This window comes from Embiotoca jacksoni, unplaced genomic scaffold, assembly GCF_022577435.1.
Source record: "Embiotoca jacksoni isolate LCO1_2020_lvr unplaced genomic scaffold, fEmbJac1.0.p SCAF_12, whole genome shotgun sequence".
Lineage (NCBI taxonomy): Eukaryota > Metazoa > Chordata > Actinopteri > Embiotocidae > Embiotoca > Embiotoca jacksoni.
The window spans coordinates 3,876,372-3,893,042 of record NW_027185252.1 but is presented as its reverse complement, the minus strand read 5'-3'; the positions used below and the strand labels follow the sequence as shown (position 1 = coordinate 3,893,042).

At 41.4% G+C, this 16,671-nt stretch overlaps 1 protein-coding gene across 3 annotated transcripts in view; it reads left to right on the top strand.

Annotated features, from left to right (window-relative positions):
- slc8a1b (solute carrier family 8 member 1b) overlaps positions 1–16,671 on the top strand; it is a 139,959-nt gene that overhangs the window by 115,831 nt on the left and 7,457 nt on the right. For all 3 annotated transcript variants that reach the window (XM_069144287.1, XM_069144286.1, XM_069144288.1), the window contains exons 8-10: positions 10,670–10,855; positions 11,051–11,140; positions 16,432–16,535. In XM_069144287.1, coding sequence (XP_069000388.1) covers positions 10,670–10,855; positions 11,051–11,140; positions 16,432–16,535 — 380 coding nt within the window. The remainder of the gene's footprint in view (positions 1–10,669; positions 10,856–11,050; positions 11,141–16,431; positions 16,536–16,671) is intronic.

Here is a 16,671-nt window from a genome sequence, read left to right as displayed (position 1 = left end):
GCACTTACTGTAAGTCGCTTTGGATAAAAGCGACAGCTAAATGAAATGTAAATGTAATAATCAGTGCACATCACAATACAAAGTTGGAGTGGGGGAAAAAAAAAATCGTCCAATTTGTTGCGGCAGTGTTCAAAACTGGGTTTCTATTAGAGCATTGTTTGGCTATAGCCTGCTCAATCACTTTAGTGGCTTCAAATAACTTTATCCTGTGTGGGTGTGTTTGTTTGTGCTTTAGTTAGCCGGCCTGTCAGCCAGCCTTTGTTGGCGAGCTGATGCCATTAATGAAAAGGCCTGTCTTTGCTCTCTTATCTGGGATTAGCTTGTCTAGGCTGACAGAGTGCTGTGTGTGTGTGTGTGTGTGTGTGTGTGTGTGCGTGTGCGTGTGCGTGTGTGTGTTAAAGGGAGAACTATACAAAGGTAGTGAGTGCAGTTTCCACCGAAGAAAGAAACAAGCTTTTCTTGCGAGACACTCTTTTTCTTTCTCTTGCGCGCTCGTACATCACAGCTCTATTATACTGTATTCACACGGTGTTTGAAAATGAGTTTCTGTGTGATTCAATAATTTATATGCCTGGAAATTGTAACGGGTCAGTTGTAACATCCATACAAGCACAAACGCACGCGCAACGGGCAAACTTTAACACGCGTACGAACACGCATCGAGCCAAATACGATCCTAAACCGTGTCAAACCGAAGAATGATTGGATTTCTCAGGGCCTTTAAACCTGAAGCTGATTGGAGGGTGGGAGTTCAAAGCGTTCGACATCGAGAGCCGATTGGATGGTTGCAGTTTAAACTGCCAGTTTACATTCAAGCTGTGAAACAACTGAGGAGCAAGAGCAAAGGAGGACGAGAGCGAGAGAAGACAATGAAGCTAAAAGAACTAATGACGCAAATTAAGTTCATGCTGAGTTAATTAAAACTGAAGGTAGAGAGAAATGTTGATGGATTCATTTTCATGCTTGCTTTTAAAATTAGCCTACGATACATAGCGTGCTGTGATGATGTGCACTGTAAATGTTTAGTTAGAGCTGCAGGAAGCCGGGATCAATAGCAAATCAATTGCATCTGCAATCATTATCAGCAGTTCCCGTTGACTGGGATTTTACCACACTGCATCAAGACTCATTCCCACTCAGCATGTTTATTACTGTTTGAAGCCTGGAGTGTTTCCTCTTTTGGCCCAGTTCATTTGGTAAAAATAGAACGATGCAGATGTGTGTGGCACCAATTAACCTCATTGCAAACTCCATTGTTTTTCCAACAGAAATACTTTGTGTTATTTTTACAAGTAAACATCGTTGAGTTTCTTTGTGTCTTTTAATTGGTGGGTTTATCAAATAAGAACTGAGATCTCCATGAATTGTGCTTTGCTTAAGCAATGGTTGTAGTCAGACTGCAGGCGAAGCTTCATTCACTGCATGATATGGATAGAGGGGCATTAAATGAGTTTAGTTGGATTTATCTTTTCTCTAAAATCACCACATTTGTCTTCCCTTATTTTTTTCCCCCATTCACTGCACTGCATCTTATTTCTTCCACACTCTGCCTCAGCCTGCCTTCCTCACTTAATTACTGGATGGATGGATGGATGGATGGATGGATGGATGGATGGATGGATGGATGGATGGGTAGATGGATGGATGGATGGATGGACGGATGGATGGATGGATGGATGGATGGATGGATGGATGGATGGATGGATGGATGGGTAGATGGATGGATGGATGGATGGATGGATGGATGGATGGATGGATGGATGGATGGATGGATGGATGGATGGATGGATGGATGGACGGATGGATGAATGGCTGGATGGATGGATAAATGGATGCTGGAGAAAAGAGAAGAGGAAGATTGAAGGTAGAGGAGCAAAAGAGAGAAATGGTAACGTGAAGCAAAAGATTAAGAGACCAGAGCCTCCACTTTATTTTCTAGACTAATAACAAACACAGCAAACAGTAATTGCTGAAAGGAAAAGATCATTAAAAAGGAAAATAAACCAAAATGGCTCAAACAACCCTCATTCAGGTTTGGAGGGAGGACGTGAGAGAAGAACATGAATGAAGGAAGAAAAGACAAATAATACCTCAACAAAATGACATGAAAACCAATTTATACATTTAGCATCTGATCAGAGAGCTCTTGTGCCGTTGTTGTTGACACTCATGTGGACTTGACACACCAAGCTGAGCTCCACATGCCACACACACACACACACACACACACACACACACACACACACACACACACACACTTACACAATAAGCCCTAATGGAGACGTGCAGTAACTTGGCAGCTCATCCCTTCAGACTCACACTGCTGGTTCAAGGTTTGAACAAGTCCAGAGCGGCTACCATTGATACTGCACTGCATCCAATACACACAGTGATAAACAAGCTTCGTCTAATCTCATCTCTCTCTCTCTCTCTCTCTATTTTTCCGCCCTTTTATTCTCGCTCCATCCCTCCCTCTATTATCTAGCCTCGCTGTTTCTTATCTCCGGGCAAACATATTAGATTGAAATCAAGATTAAAATCACTTTTAAAATGAGCTTCAAATATTACTTCATCTTGATCGAAGACATTAAACAAGCTCTTTTTGTGTCTCTCTCACACTCTCTGATGTTATCGGATCAAAATCTCATGCTTAGAAACCCACCAGGAATCATTTTGGCAAAAGAAATTGGGGGAGGATTGTGGGTTTGAAACAGCTTTTTCTGCTAAGATGGCAGCCACGAAAAGACATTTTCAAATCTGCCAAGACTTGACCTTCAGGTCACCAAATCATAACACTAATTTGGCTGTTACACTGACGCGCGCACATGCATGCCGCACACATGCATACAAAATGCTTCTGATGACATTCATCTCAAACCAAGAAAACCTGCATTTAGCCAGCCTTTAAAGGCCCTTGAAATGTCAGTGTGCTGCTGCTTTCCCCTGTGTGTGTGTGTGTGTGTGTGTGTGTGTGTGTGTGTGTGTGTGTGTGTGTGTGTGTGTGTGTGTGTCTTTTTGTGTGCGCTGCGTGGCTAATGGACAATATTCCCCAGATAAGCACAGAGACAGGAGGATATTATATGCGTGTGACCCTCCAAGTTAGAGAGCAGCTTGATAGTGTCGGATCGTCGATGCATTTGTTATCATTTACATGGTTTTCTTCAAGAATACGAAGTGTCTGTTTTTTATCATCATAATGTTTCCCTCCATATGATAAATGATGAAAGGAAATAACACAAAGCCGTGTGTTGAAAGAGTTATTAGTTGCCATTCCTCTGATCCTTCTAATACTTACCCGTGAAGCAACGGCTTCTCAAGAGATGGAGAAAAAATAAATGGATCTTGTTCTGTGTCAAAAAAAAAAAAAAAAGTACTGCGAGTTCAGCTCCAATTCAATTTTGGCTTCAGCAATCTAAAATTAGCCAAATCATATTTGTTCTGAAAATAATAACTTCACTGAGTCCAATTAAAAAGTTATATTGTGCAGCACAGTCATGCACATGCAGCGAGGAGGAAGCAAAAACTTTCCTGAGTAAGTATTACAAGTTACATCGCATGATTGGCACCAGCGCCTGTGCTACGTTCGTTATTGTGACCACGTTTGTGATTTTACCACGGACTTGAGCTCACGTCACACAATTTACTGGAAACCCTTGAAATGCTTCAGAAAGCCTTCGGCAAGGAAGAAATGAGCCCAGCGGGGTGTTTTAGTGGCACTGAGCACTCCGGTGGTCTTCTTCGACGTTGGAGAGGTTGAGCACCGTGAATTCGTCAAGACTGTCAACACCGAGCTCGACTGTGACGTTCGAGGCGTCCGAGAGAAAACATTCAGCGCAAACGATCTGAACTGTGATGCGATGGCAATTTGGTTCTCCAACGTGACAACACACCCACCCGCACCGCGCGTTGAAAACATGTGACTTTTCTCGCCCACAACAACACAATCATACCTGTCTGAGTTGTGTGTATTGCAGTAACTTTTTGACGACTCTGTGCACATCCAGCTTGCTCGCTTCTAATTATAGCATGTGAGGTGTTCAGGGAACATTGGTAAATTGAAGTGTCAAGCGAGAGCTTCGTTGTGAGGTGTTTGGGTGGCATCTGTAAATTGTAGCAACCTGGTTTGCATTCTCCGCCTCTATCTGCATGAAAATGAATAATTTGTCATGTAATTTCTTTTTCTTTTTCTAAGAATTTATTTTATAAATTTGTTATTGAAAACGTTTCGTTCAGGAAGTGGGTATCGAAGTCGAGCTATTGGTACTGGTATGGAACTTTTTCTAAATGACATCCAGCCATACTATTAACAGGCTGACGGTGTGTAATCGGGGTGAACAAAGCATGCAGCCACACCAACAATCAATTTAGATTTCTTTACACCATAACCTCCATCCTTCCCTTATCTTAAAGTAGTTTGTTGCCCGACCGGTATTCAAAATTATTGTCCTACAAATTACCAAATCACAAAACATTCTTCAGGTTGTTAAATAACAAGGCACCTGAAAATATCTTGATGCAAGTCTTGGTTTGGTTTTTAATGTGGCCTTGTTTAAAGACCATGAACTAGAGTGACTGACGAGCACAAGAACAAACACAGGGACAAAAAGGAGATGGAGGGGAAAAAATACAAATCAATGGAACAGACATCAGCGAGGAGAGAGAGAGACTGTTAGGATGGGAAAAAGTAAAAGAAAGTAAAAAGGGATTGATGTTCAACCACTCCACAGTCCACTGCCCTCTAATTACTAAGTCCACATCATGTTGTTCATCACCTACTCCTCTGTGAGGGAGTGTTATTTATGGACGTGTGTGTGTGTGTGTGTGTGTGTGTGTGTGTGTGTGTGTGTGTGTGTGTGTGTGTGTGTGTGTCTCGTGGGTAATGTAGGTGCTGAAGGACAAAGACTGAAAGAAGAAAAATCCAATACAAAAAAAAAATAAAGCCTCGTCGTCATGTGAACTGGAGGATTTGAGGACTTTTTTCTTTCCTCATTTCTAATTTCTAATTAAACTGTTGACATCACTTTATTTAACTTACATAATGGGGTTTTGTGGTTTACGCAAGTAAGATCACTGACCTCTTTTTGACCAAACGTGAGAAAAACAGAATATCTTTTTCGCTTACACGTTTGTTCCAGTCACCACCTGTCTGTCAGCTGTAATTTTCATTCTTTACATGATGAATGACGCCAAATGGTTGAGTCACTAAATGACAGATTATTTAACTCATTTATTTGTCAACTGATTTACTGATTGTCTTGTGAGAGGTAGGCTGACTAGCTCTTTTGCTGGTGGACTGAGTGTGACAACTGCTTCAAACATTTGACAGGGCAGAAAAACCCCAGATGAAACAGTATTTCAAAGCTTTTCAACTATAAGGTTAAATTAATTATTTCATTTCATGCCATTGAGGAAAGATTCAGCCGCGTTTAACCGTCAACTTTCTATTTGATGCTCTCCAGGGACTCTGGTGTCTGTGTGTGTCTGTGTCTCTGTGTGTCTGTGTCTCTGTGTGTGTCTGTGTGTGTGTGTGTGTGTGTGTGTGTGTGTGCGTGTGCGTGCGTGCGTGTGTGTGTGTGTTTCAGTGTGTGCCCTAGAAAGACAGGATGACAGGACTAGTGGAACATGAATATAAACATGAGCTTATCAGCATGAATCCTGACAGACTTATCACACACACACACACACACACACACACACACACACACACACACACTCAATCAATCAGTCACACACACAGTAGAAGACAGTCCCTGTTAGTTTAAAGGTGGTGTTTGTTTGGTCAAAGAATGTAGAAACTAGTTCAAATCGTTGTTATCGACGGCACAGAAGAGACTTTGAAGATTCCGGACTCGTCCTCAGAGAAACGGGGAGCTGTGTCGGTTCGTTACGACACCAGACGGGCTCTCAAAATTTGACTTTTATTTATTTTGGACAGACGCAGCTTCTTACTTCTGTGACTTGACTGAAATCATCAGTGTCAAGGAAACACTAACGAGAAGCACAAATTGGGGACGATGTTTGAAGATGCACGGATGAATGGCAGGCTGTGGTTTTCTGATGTGTGTGTGTGTGTGTGTATGTGTGTGTGTGTGTGTGTGTGTATGTGTGTGTGTGTGTGTGTGTGTGTGTGTGTGTGTGTGTGTGTGTGTGTGTGTGTGTGTGTGAGATATTTCCAGCAGTGCACGGCATGTGGTGATGTGCCTGCCTCCATTTGGAATTCAGATTCTGTGCATGTTTGTGTGTGTGTGTTTGTCTTTTTTACATGCAAAGTGTTCCTCTGTGCTTGTTTGTGCACTGTCTTTCTGTTGATCTGTATTTGTGTATTGTGTGTGTGTGTGTGTGTGTGTGTGTGTGTGTGTGTGTGTGTGTGTGTGTGTGTGTGTGTGTGTTTTTTGTCGCACAACCCTGGTGGCAGAGTCGTATGAATCGTGACGTGAATTATCCAGAGTCTCTTTCCCTTCTTCTGTAATGGAAATGGATTGAAGGTTTGTTTTTGAGCAGCTCTGGGGTTTTCTGCCCAGGAGCTTGTTTGGCCGGATCAGTTTCAAACCTCTGTGTGTTGTGGTTTGTGTGTTGTGTGATGTGTCTTGTGTGTTGCGTGCATCTGGAAGTGCGTCTGTATGTTTGTCTGAACAGACAGTGGAAGGAATGATTCGTACAAGTCCCCCGAGCAGAGACCAAATCAGTTTGAGCATGCAGTCCTTCACGCAGACACACACACACTCACTCACACTTCAGTTTGCTGGCAGCATGTGGAGAAGAGCTGCAGTCCATCACCGTCTGCCTCGACCTATGAGAGCGCAGCTTCTGGGCACGCTCAGTGGGCAACAGATCAGAGACATTCTCCACCTCTGTCAGGAGAGGAAGAAAGTGTTGATCTGCGTGTGATTTGTGCGTGTGTGAGTTGAGATATTTCTTCTTATCAAGCGCATTAGCATGCCAGTGCTTCTCTGAATGAGCAGCTTCCAGATTATCATGAGATGCTAATCTGCAAGCAGCTAAAAGAGATGTAATTACATTTCATTTATTGTTGCTTGGGACATTATATTTTCTTTTTGTTGTTGTTGGGTTTTTTTTCATACATTTTTATTTTGTGAGATCAGTTCACACTGTTTGTGATGTTTATATTTGGGTTGAATAGCTTTTATGTTTTTTTCAGCATTGTGTGATTTTAAACTGCCGGTTCCAAAAAAATAAATCGCAGGCTCCAAAAGAGTAACAAAGAATATTACACGCGCTGAAAAGGGAGTGAAGAGGCTGACAGTGGCATTTAGAGAGTGACAGGAGGTTGTAGAGGGATGAGGGCGATTTAGAGGGATGAAACGAGGAAGTGGCAGAGAATATTCAATTATATAAATGCTAGGTCAGCAAAATGGGGCCAAGTATGGAAAGAGTGAGGAAAACGGAACAAGAACGAACTACTTTGGGATAACCACTTTATCTATATAACGCCGAAGTGAGCACGGACATGGAGAGATGAGTACGTGGAAGTCAGGTGTAGAAAAAATAAAGGAAGATGGAGCTGGAGGGATGAGGGTGAAGAGCGGCAAACAGAGTGTGACAAAGAGGGGTGTCAGCGGCTTGCATCTATATATACAGCCTAACAAACGTGTGCGTATACAGTTACATCATCATACAGATGTAAGATGAATAGCTGAACATTTGAAACGACCGCTTCGTCATCAAAAAAAAAAAAAAAAAAAAAAGACTGGATAACAAAAAAACATATAGCCAGGCCAGTGACACTTAAAACAGAAACACAATTTCATTTCCACAACACAAAGACGTGCTTCGATGCAGGTTTTGAAAAAGAGACACCACAATTAACACTTTAAGATCCTCCAATGAAGGAATAACAGGTCATTGAAAGCCTCATACTGTACGTCCTGTGAAACTTTAAACATGAATATAAAAGGGTTTTTTTTTCCAATCAAGTCCCGTATAAATTGTAATCTGATTTGAGGCACCACTACAGTGGATTATATCATCAGCACACACTTTAAATCCTCAACTGTTATAACAGGTGGGAGGATAAATATCCATAAATGTTACTGTTGCTATATTAAATGATAAAAGACTTTCATAAAGTCTCATTCAAATGGAATGTCTTGTCATCAGTTTGTGCACAGCTCTGCTCGGCTCAGCGCACCAGATTTGATTTGTTGTCAATAATCCCTGTAACATGATTGATCAGGACATGTGAAAGATCTTTATATTAACCATGTGTAATCATTGCGCATGGATTGGCTGTCAGCTGAAGCTCATCTCCTGACAGGACGTTCAGTTCAGCAGACTCGATCTCATCTCATCTACGTCCCCACAAATCGTTTTTTCAGATTAATTATTAAACCAATTAGATATTGGAAACCTTCCCAATTAGGTTTGTGCTGGTTCTTATCCCAGTAGGAGCCAAAACCACTGACTGAACATCGAAAGCCCTTAAGGGACCTTCAGAAGATTTAAATATAGAGCTGGATGTTCATTTAGGTTTGCATTTTAAATCCCGCTGCTTCCAGACTGCAGTAATCTTAAACACACACTGTGTCTTCATTGGACAGCGTTACCATGCACCCAGTGATTTCCCCATAGGGGCTTCCATGGCGGGTCTTTGACTCCTACACATACAGACACAGAATATTAAAAGGATGAGACCAAGGTTGGTGATAAAAGGCCACATGAACAGAAATAGAGAGAAAGTGATGGAAATGGCTCCATTCAGCCACAACAGAGTGTGTGGGAGGGAAGAAGAGCTGCTGACGGTAAAAAAGGTGACATAACTGAGGTGGAGAGTCTTCTTTTATAATTCATGTGTCTGTCCCTGTGTGTGTTCAAAACCATATTAGTGGATGAGGCTGACCTCTTTCTGTTCATTTATAGTTGATGATTTGAAGCATTTATTTTTAATTACATCAAACAAGGTTCGTGACCTCAGAGGAAACTATTGACCCCATTAGAGTGCATTAATCTCTGTGGCAACCCATGCTAATGTGTAATAACTGCATAACACACAGCCTCGACCCGGTTCATGACTTGTGTTTAATGACTTAGATATCCGGCTGTCTTTTAAAATATGATTATATGCACGGTTTGTATGCCAGTGCACCAAAACTTCCGCTGTGGTGTAAACCAAAAAAAAAAACCAAGTAAAAAAATGATTTTCATTGAACAGTCAAAATCAGATGTTTTTAAACATGTGAATAGATGACTTCGCATGCGATATGTCATTAAAATAATTCAGTATAATTAGATAAAATTTTCCCCCTCTTGCACCTCAGTAAGTAGAGCAGCTGCTGCGGAAGAAAACTCTCCAAACTCCGCTCGGTTTCAGGATGCAGACGCTTCTGTTTGGGTTGTTTTGAGCATTTAAACAACTCGCGTCAACAGCTCTCTGAAGGTTAATAGTATGCAGTTAGCAAATGACGTGGGTGAATTCAATAAGAGATCATGGCTTTCCCTGGGAATCACCCAGTCAGCGGGTTTCATGGAAGCAGCAGGTAGTCTCGTTTATTCATTCATTTGAGTCGTTCACAAATGAAGCAGAACAACAGCCAACTGTCAGAAACGACATCTGTCAAAGTGAGGCTGGTTTTGTTGTTATGGTTTATCCCTCATAATAGTGGATTACACTTCCAATTTCACCATAGACTTTAAATTACAATGCTTCTCTGGTGGGATGAACAGGAGATACAGACTCCTTTAATCCTTTGTACTGAAACCGACTAAGTGTCAGATCACCGGACAGGCTCGAGCAACATTGTTGTAAATATTGTAACTGAATCCGAAGGCTAACATTTCACACAGTGAGTATTTTCAGTTTGGTCTCAGTATCGTAATTTGTTTTCATATACAGTCGTTAAACCCCCAAAACAGTCCTTATTAACTTCCTCCTTTTGCAATCACAGCGAAGAACTAACCAATATGTGCATGTTAGACTTTAGAGAAAATGGCGTAACTATCGACGGGGCCAAAAATCTGTTAAGTCTTCCAACAACATCAATTCCCTGTTTGTGATTCTTGTATATACCACCTTTCTACTTTGTGTGTAATACTTCTGGTTTTGAGTCACAGCCTTTTAGACATTCTTTGTTTGAAATGTTTCAAAACTGTATATTTACTTAATAAAAATACTTTATACAAATAAAGAGGCTTTTGTTTTCACCCATCACTTAGGCCTGTTGAATTTGGTTGCTTTATTCTCAAAAGTCACCCAGGAAGAAGGCATGCTGGGAAATGCTAATTTGTTTGTCCAATCACATCAACGGCCCAAACATTTAGCAAGAAGCTCTTCATCAAATGGACTGGATGTGTGTATGTGTGTGCATACTAGTATGAGCTTGGGTTTTGGGTGATGGATGGGAACCAAAAGAAATATTTTCACCAGGCCCGTTTTATTTATTACTTCACTTTTTCTCAGTTCACTGCAGACAGATGTATTCTGTGAATTGATTTACTCTTGAAAAAAGAAGGGCAAGGGATATCAGCGCTTCCAGCAAAAACCTTCACACTAAATAAGAACTCAATGAGCTTTTTTTTTTTAAGCATTTAAACAATCAATACTTTTTTTAAACAACTTTATTTGCAGGTGGGAACTTTGAGGGTGTCAAACCCGTTCACCAAACACAGCCGACTTCTTCTTTAACGTGTCTTTCTGTTCTCCATTTCCCGCCAGGCGAAGATGATGACGATGATGAGTGCGGGGAGGAGAAGCTGCCGTCGTGTTTCGACTATGTCATGCACTTCCTCACCGTCTTCTGGAAGGTTCTGTTCGCCTTCGTCCCGCCCACAGAGTACTGGAACGGCTGGGCCTGCTTTGTCGTCTCCATCTGCATGATCGGACTGCTCACCGCCCTCATTGGTGAGCATTTGAATTCAGATATAGCTGATGTACTTTGCAAGTTAATTAAACCTATTTAAAGAGGTTTTATTTGTACTTTTTACAATCAGGCACATGTGTGCATAAAAAGGTCTTACATTTTTAGAAACTTTTCTTTACGATTTATTAGACGAATGCTATGAAATGATGGTGATTATTTCTGTCATATTATTACAGGGGACCTGGCCTCTCATTTTGGCTGCACAGTGGGCCTCAAAGACTCGGTCACAGCAGTAGTATTTGTTGCATTGGGAACTTCTGTGCCAGGTGAGTGTGTCAAGTCAAGTTGATTTTTTTTTTTTATATATATATAGCACCAAATCACAGCACCGGTTATTTCATGGCACTTAACACAGTAAAATCCTTACAACAGAACTTTACAGCATTGTACAGAGAAACCCAACAATTTCACAATTCCCACTTAACGTCAGAGGGGGGAAAAAAAATCCCCTTTCAGAGGGAAAAACCTCCAACAGAGGGAAGGAAAAACTCCCTTTTAACAGGAAGAAACCTCTGATAGAACCAGGCTGAGAGCCTATAGACTATACATTCATAGGCATGTACTGTATGTGTGCTCAGACATTGGTTCAATACCATTGATGTTTTAATTATCTTAAATATCCACAATATTAAACTTTCCACCAGCTTTAATAAAAATCTTTTCGCTTTCTACATTTGGCATTTAGCTTCAAAAGGTCATTGTGAGCAAAAAACATCCCGAGGTCTTCAATTTAGGAATAGATTTGTGTTCATCAATTGGTCCCCTTCAGGGAGTATACATTGACATTTCCAATTGTTTGATTCATTTTTTATTACTCCAAGCTTTATACCTCCCATTTCTTTTCTTGAGTGTGTATATATAGTGCAGAATAAAGAGCGAGACAACTTTACAGAGCGTATCGCTGCACTGATGACCATTTCAGGAGCGCCTCGTTAAATTTAGTGCTCATTTAGACAACAACCAAACAAATATGCAATGGCTTTAACGGAAAATGAAATCAAGACAAAGTTAAAACATAAAAACTTGTGGCAAAGTTGGAGAAACACACAAACAGGAGCTGAAAAGAGAATCTGTGTAGATACACTATTGATGTGTTACACAACAGAGGAAAAATAAACTTGTTTTTACATTGGTTTATGACAAGTGACTGGCAAATTTTGTCGAGTCAACAGCTGATCCAAAAAATGATTTGTATGGTTATTTAATAACAGATGAGGCCATCAATAATTATTCATCACTAAAAAAATTATAGTCACAACTTTGTTGTGATGATAATATTCATAAACTTGCTTTGGACTCAAAAGACAAAAAGATTTTAAGAGATTTTCCACATGATAGCAGTTATTTGCATTTAATGTTATTTGTAGTTGGTTTAACATCCAAAGGAAAAAAAAAAAGATAAAAAAAAAAAAAAAAAAAAAGAGCGAACAGCTCATATTTTCTAGGGATGGGCCTTTAAAACAAAAGTGCTCTTCAAAATTCGTAAAGTAATCGAATATTTGCCGCGTAGCAACGCGTTGTTCTTCTCCTTATGTTACTTAATTGGAGAAGCTTTTAGACAAATTACCGCCACCTTCTGACGGGAGTGACGTATTACAACCAGGCGCCAGTAAAAACAGGGTAAATGAGGAAGAACGATAGTCACACATACTAATGGATTTTTATATTTTAACAGCTATTAGAATATTCAAAATTAGTCTCCCATCCCTAATACTTTTCCCTGCTGTTATACTGAGAACGATACTGAGCGAGTTTTCACCGTGACAAACCCACTGCCAGTATATTTCTTTTCTCTATGTGTGTGCCTGTTACACAAAGCAGTGCAGTCTGCAGACAGCATCATGGATCATCTTCTATGCGTGAAGAATGACCGACTGCTTCGGTCAGCTAAACCCGTTTTAACCTTGGCCGCGGTCGTCTCCCTTTTTTGAACACACACGCCGCACATAAAGACGCACAGCGCAGGACGTTGACGCTAAAACATGTAGACAACCCATTGTGCAAATGTAATTACCTTGCACGACACACTCACACACTTGTTTACCTGCAACACATTAAGGCTTGAAAGGTTTTGCATACTTGTACACACGCACACACACACACACACTTGTACTGTGACCGCCATGTGTTATTAGCATAGAGCTATTTGTCATGTCAGGCTCAGGTGGTCTGTGTCCTCCCATGTAGGGAGCTCAGGGATGAAGGTGATGTGTTACATACCGTCTCACACATGCTCACACATGTACTGTATATGCACTGCAATATATGCCCGCACACGAAGAAAAATACACACTCGCTAACAGCTGCGTTTATGGACAAACTACACACACAGCCGCTCCAAACAGAAATACACACGGACGTACACAATGTGTAGAGCTGCTGAATGGAAACAAAAGCGGTTCAGCCTTTGTGAGGCTCTCAGCCTTATTAACCGAGCCTCTTGTGTCCCAGACGCACACACTCATACACAAACACACACACACACACACACACAAAGAAACAGACCTCCAGTTCTGTGGCTCTTACAGTTAATGAAAGCCATCCTGTGCTGCGGTTGCACGATGATTAACCTCGTTTATCACAGTTAGCCGGGCTAACATGCACAGAAAGGAGCTCGGAAGAAAACGAGAGAGCTGGAGCTGTTAAAAGAGAATTAGAAATTCAAGGAGCTCAAATGTGTTGTTGTTCGGGGCGTCCAGGTAAAGCCTCCAAGTCTCATCACTTTATTACTCTACGTTCAAAGTGTGCTGCGCATCATTTAATGTTGACTTCGGAGGTTAATAATACGTTTAAACTTAGAAAAATGAACCCTAGTTACATCAGAGAGATATAAGGAGAGTGTAATAAATGTTGGGTCTGGACACCAAAGCGTCTATTCGGCATTTATTGTCACAGTATTTTATCAAAATGATATTTCAGGTCTATTTTTATGTGGCAGCTTTACAGACCTGAAAAGAATTACTAAATTAGATATTGATCACACAACAGGGAGAGAAATTACTCCAGTTGATTGGACTTCGGTGATTATTCGTCAGTTAATTGTTCGGTTAATCTGAAGAAACTTTAACAGCTATTTTCAATCATTTAGACATTTACGGAGAAAAATGACAGAGAGTTGGAACACAAAATGAAAACTGGATTCGTCTCCCCGGGTTTTGGGGAAATAATTCTGTTGTCTTTCATCTGTTGCAGCTCAAATTGTAATAATTATAAAAATTGGACAACTGTGTGACAAGTATTTATGAAACTCCCCACATGAAGTTGTTCACCTTAAACTGCCAGGAGATTAGTTTTGAATAATTAATGTCCCAAGAAGATGCTCTGAATCTCTCCCACGACAGTTTGATCCATGACGAGAGATCCCAGGAACTAAGAGCAAGATATCCTTCAAATTTCCTGTCGATATTCACAGTCCCTCCGAGGATCAGCCCTAATCATCTTTCTTTTTTTTTTTTATCTTCCCTCTGTCGCCAGACAAACAAATGTCCACAGGTCGGACAGATTACCAGATTGTCATTATCTCATCAATACTCCCCAATGTGTCCTTCCGGTTTAAGAGGCGACGGGGGAAAAAGAGGCGGAGATGAGAGAGAGGAAGGAGGAGGATGAGGAGGATGAGGAGGAGGATGAGGAGGCAGGAAGAGAAAGGGAGAGACTCTGGTTGATTGGCAGAGAGGTGAAGGAAAAGGGCAGCGGGCTCTCGAGGGAGACACACTCTCACAGAAGGAGCTGCAGAGTGCAACCTGTTTTACACACACACACACACACACATACACACACACACACACACACACACACACACACACACACACACACACACACACGCGCTGCTTCTGAACATACAATCACCCACGCACTCGCCCACTCAAACAGGCTCACAAGCTTTCAAAGACCAATTGCTGCACATACATGCCTTCGCCAGCTGGTGGAGGAATGGCATCAGATTGGATGCAGGTGGCGCACGAACACACACAGATACAGTGTACATGTGTGCACTTTATACACATACAAACACACACACACACACACACACACACACACACACACACACACACACACTGTTTAGCCCAGCAGGCTGGTCCTTAAAGCTTTAAGGTGCTTGGTTGGGGGTTGATTTTTCCTGCACTCTTTCAATGGTCCATTGTCTCTCCACCTCCATCCTCGTCCAGCTCTCCCATCATCCTCTTTTCATCGGCCAGTTTGGCTGCCACTTCCAGAAAGCCCTTCCTCCTCTTTTGTTATCCACTTCCTTGCTTTATCTCCGCTTTTATTCTCCTCTCGCTGTATCTGGCAGAGAAAAGCAAGATGACCTGAATCACTTATGAAGAGAAGATTGCCAGAAAATCAAGCGAGAGAAAAGAGTGCTAACTAACCATTTGGCTAATTACTCACTGAGGAGTCTATTGTTGAGATTTGGCAGGGTCTCCATTGCTTCTTTCAGCACGGTGAGGAAGAGCATCCCCCTTCGGACCTGCCATAGTTTGGCAAACATGAAGCCGGCGGGGGGACATTTTTGGGACGAAGTGGCACGACGCTGAATAGTCGCCAGGCCAAGATTTGTTTGTCCCCCGCAAACTGAAATCCAGCCTTGTAAAGTATTGATCTTGGACCAAATCCTGGGCATGTTGGCTGCCAGGGAAGGAACACTGTAACAGGATTAAAGATTGTGGTTTCTAATTTAAGGTTCCCTCTCTAAATGTGGAAAACAGGATTTGCACAGTGTGCTGAATTAATAATTCTGAGTGTTCTGCATGCATCAAGAGCGTCCTTCTCTGTCACTGTGATCTTGTTTTAACTCAGATGACTCTATGTTGAGGTCAGGAGTTCAACAATAAAAGTAAATCTGTTTACACTGTAGAACATTTAGGTATTTTTTTAGTTCAATCCACTGTGACTTCACCAAGGCTTCATAATCCCCTTACCAGCCTTTGCTTTCTCGCTATTGGTGGAAGAAGTCACGTATCGAGAGCTTTTATTCCGCTAATTAACAGCTAAGTGGACGGTACAGGCTTGATTACATTCTGATCTGATGGTGTTATTAGAGAAAAGTTCAGTTTCAGAAAATGCAGGGCTTTTTGTTTTGCATTTCTTCTATTAAAGACTGGACTATACTCTACCTTCAGTCCTTGCCTCATGGTCGGTGGACATGTCCACCAAAAGAGCTACAAATGATTTGTTTCCTGCCATGTAAACCTCCATCCATTATCTACACCCGCTTTATCCTGAAGAGGGTGATAGTGGGCTGGGGCCTATCGCTGCTGCTATGTAAACTTTAAAAAAGTAAAATAAAAGCCGGTTTGGCACACCAGCCCTTTCCCTAACATTGAAACATGTACAGGCTGCTCACCGTGACCACGTCACCCCTGTCCTCCAGAAGCTCCAGTGGCCTCCCATCCACCAATGGATCAAATAGAAATGTCATTTTAACCTGTAAAGCATCTTCGAGTCTGTTGAAAAGCGCTATTAAAAAAAAAATGTAATGTAGAGCAATAGATATAGAGATGTGTTGCTGCATGCACTAATCTGATCTCCTCCCTCCTTTTCTGTCTCCATCCAGATACATTTGCTAGCAAGGTAGCTGCTATCCAGGATCAGTATGCAGACGCATCCATTGGTAACGTAACAGGCTCCAACGCTGTCAATGTTTTCCTGGGCATCGGGGTGAGTCCAGTTTATTTAAAAATTGACTGATCGATAGTTGGTCCCCTTGTTGTTGTAGTAATTGTTATATGTTATTGTATTAATGCCCATTGTATAATTCTGCATGTGTGTGTGATTGACAAGTGGTAATCTATAA